Genomic DNA, 2,116 nt, shown 5'->3' with positions numbered 1-2,116 from the left:
TTCCGAGGCAACCACACCCTTTCCTTTGCCTTCCACACAAAATGTGTAGGAAATTCTGCAAAAGTGAGCGACCTTGCTTCTGAGTAGATCTTGTTGGCTTGAAACCAACCGAGAAACATAGACTCCTTAACAGATGCTTCTCGGATCACATCATCGAGCTTTTCATTATCTTTAAAGATCAAGTTTTGTTCATCGGGTAAGTGAAATCCTAGACGAACAACCGAGGGATCCCTGTAGTGTATGTTGTAACCAAAGATCCTCCAAGCAGCTTCACACGGAGAAATATACCTGCAATCATAGTACATACTGACTTCATCATAGTCATCCATGTTCTCTTTGTCTGCAGCACTTTTATAAAATGAAGCCGTTACACGGTCATGACCTTTGTTCACATATTTGAACAAATACTTAATAGATCTTGACTGGTTACACCACTCAACATTAATATGGGCACCATATCTCATGAGTAGAAACCTATTGTGTGGTACAACATAACGATTGTCAAGATCGACTCCTGATTTGTTGATAGTCTTTCCATCTTCTCTTCGTCGGTATACCGGGTACCCATCATCGTCGATAGTAGTATTCTCAACAAACTTCTTAGGGAAGTGTCGAATGCATTTAGAATTTTCCATACATGGTGAATCTTTCCTTGCCACTCCACATGGACCGTGCATCATGTGCTTTTCGACTGCATCAAAGTATTCCGGGTCTATCTTTTTATCGGGTATCTCAGCTGATATAATCTTATCAATATCTTCGGCAGTGGGAAATTTGTCATCCTTGTGTAAGAATAGTAGAATGTGTGCATGTGGTAACCCACGTTTCTGGAATTCGATTGTGTATACCACTGCAAGATTCATAATGAAAAATTCAAATCCATGACAAATAGACTATCATACATAAAACATTACAGCTATTGCTATTGGAAACTTGAACCATGACATAATTGGTTTTGATTGGACATACCTGCAGCAACTCTACCAAAAACTTTGTTTGCTCGTACATCTTTAATTAGTGTATCTAATTTTGCCTTGAAAACCCTACAAATAATGTCGGGTCGATCTTGTGGATTCAGCTCTCTATTGTTCAAAAAGTCTTCAACCTCAGGCCACTTCGGATTGCACGTGAAGGTTATGAAGAGGTCTGGATAACCAACAACCTTACATATTGCCATTGCATCCTGATAGTTTTGTATCATGTATCTTGGTCCACCTGTGAATGACGAAGGCAATATTATACGCTTGCCACATGATGACGGCGTTGTTTCTCCATTCAGTACTGCTTCCTTTACTCCCTTGTACATCTCACACCTTAATTTCTCTTGGTCACTGCGTATGTAGTTTAGCCTTGATGACTCAATCATGGAGTACCCATCAACCAAAAACTGTTGAAAGAGTCTTCTTGAGTATAACAGTGGAGATCCGTCGGCTAGTCTTTCTTGTATACGAAAAGCAAAAAATTCTCTCATCGACACCTCCTGTCGTCCTTTACCACGGTTATGGTGTCTTTTGTTTAGCGGTATATCTTCCTTGTATCCATCCTCGCCATAAGGAAATAGCAGGGGATATTGTAATCCCAGATATGCTGGATTGAGTTGATTAATCCTTTGTAATCTTCCGCTCTGTGTCTCCACAACAATGTCTCTGTCTGTCTTGTCAATGTCAAAATCACCGACAATCAATGCAGCAACCTCATCTGTTGATGGTAAGTTATATCTTCTACCATCCTTTCCCCTTTTTCCCAATAGTCTAAGTTTAATTGTTGAATTTGATTCTTTGCCCATTGAATCCCTAACCATGCGGAATGCCTTCACCAACACATTCTTTTCATCCAGCATCTTCTTAAGATCTCTTACAATGTCTTCATCTATGTTTTTGTTATCTTCACCCCTGCATGTTTTAAATAATGTCAAGTTTTTTAAACAACGCTCAATTATATAAGGTTAATTAGTTTGATCTAAACCCTTGAAAATATTTTAAGTAAAATAAAAAGGTTATAGATACTTGCCTGATAGCTGACATCCGGTTGTGCACCTCATTTTGTGAATCAACTATGTATAATTGGGCAAATTTCGCATTATTCCCTTCTGGTGGAATTAGGCTACCTATTAGAT

General features: G+C 38.9%; 1 protein-coding gene across 1 annotated transcript in view; it reads right to left on the bottom strand.

Annotated features, from left to right (window-relative positions):
- The window catches only part of LOC127741532 (uncharacterized), an 11,633-nt gene that overhangs the window by 2,443 nt on the left and 7,074 nt on the right, over window positions 1-2,116 (bottom strand). Inside the window, 3 exon segments of the mRNA XM_052254245.1 lie at window positions 3-850; window positions 970-1,892; window positions 2,011-2,107. Coding sequence (XP_052110205.1) covers window positions 3-850; window positions 970-1,892; window positions 2,011-2,107 — 1,868 coding nt within the window.

The sequence above is a fragment of the Arachis duranensis genome, chromosome 9, assembly GCF_000817695.3.
Source record: "Arachis duranensis cultivar V14167 chromosome 9, aradu.V14167.gnm2.J7QH, whole genome shotgun sequence".
Classification (NCBI taxonomy): Eukaryota; Viridiplantae; Streptophyta; class Magnoliopsida; order Fabales; family Fabaceae; genus Arachis; species Arachis duranensis.
This window is presented reverse-complemented; position numbering and strand designations above follow the sequence as displayed.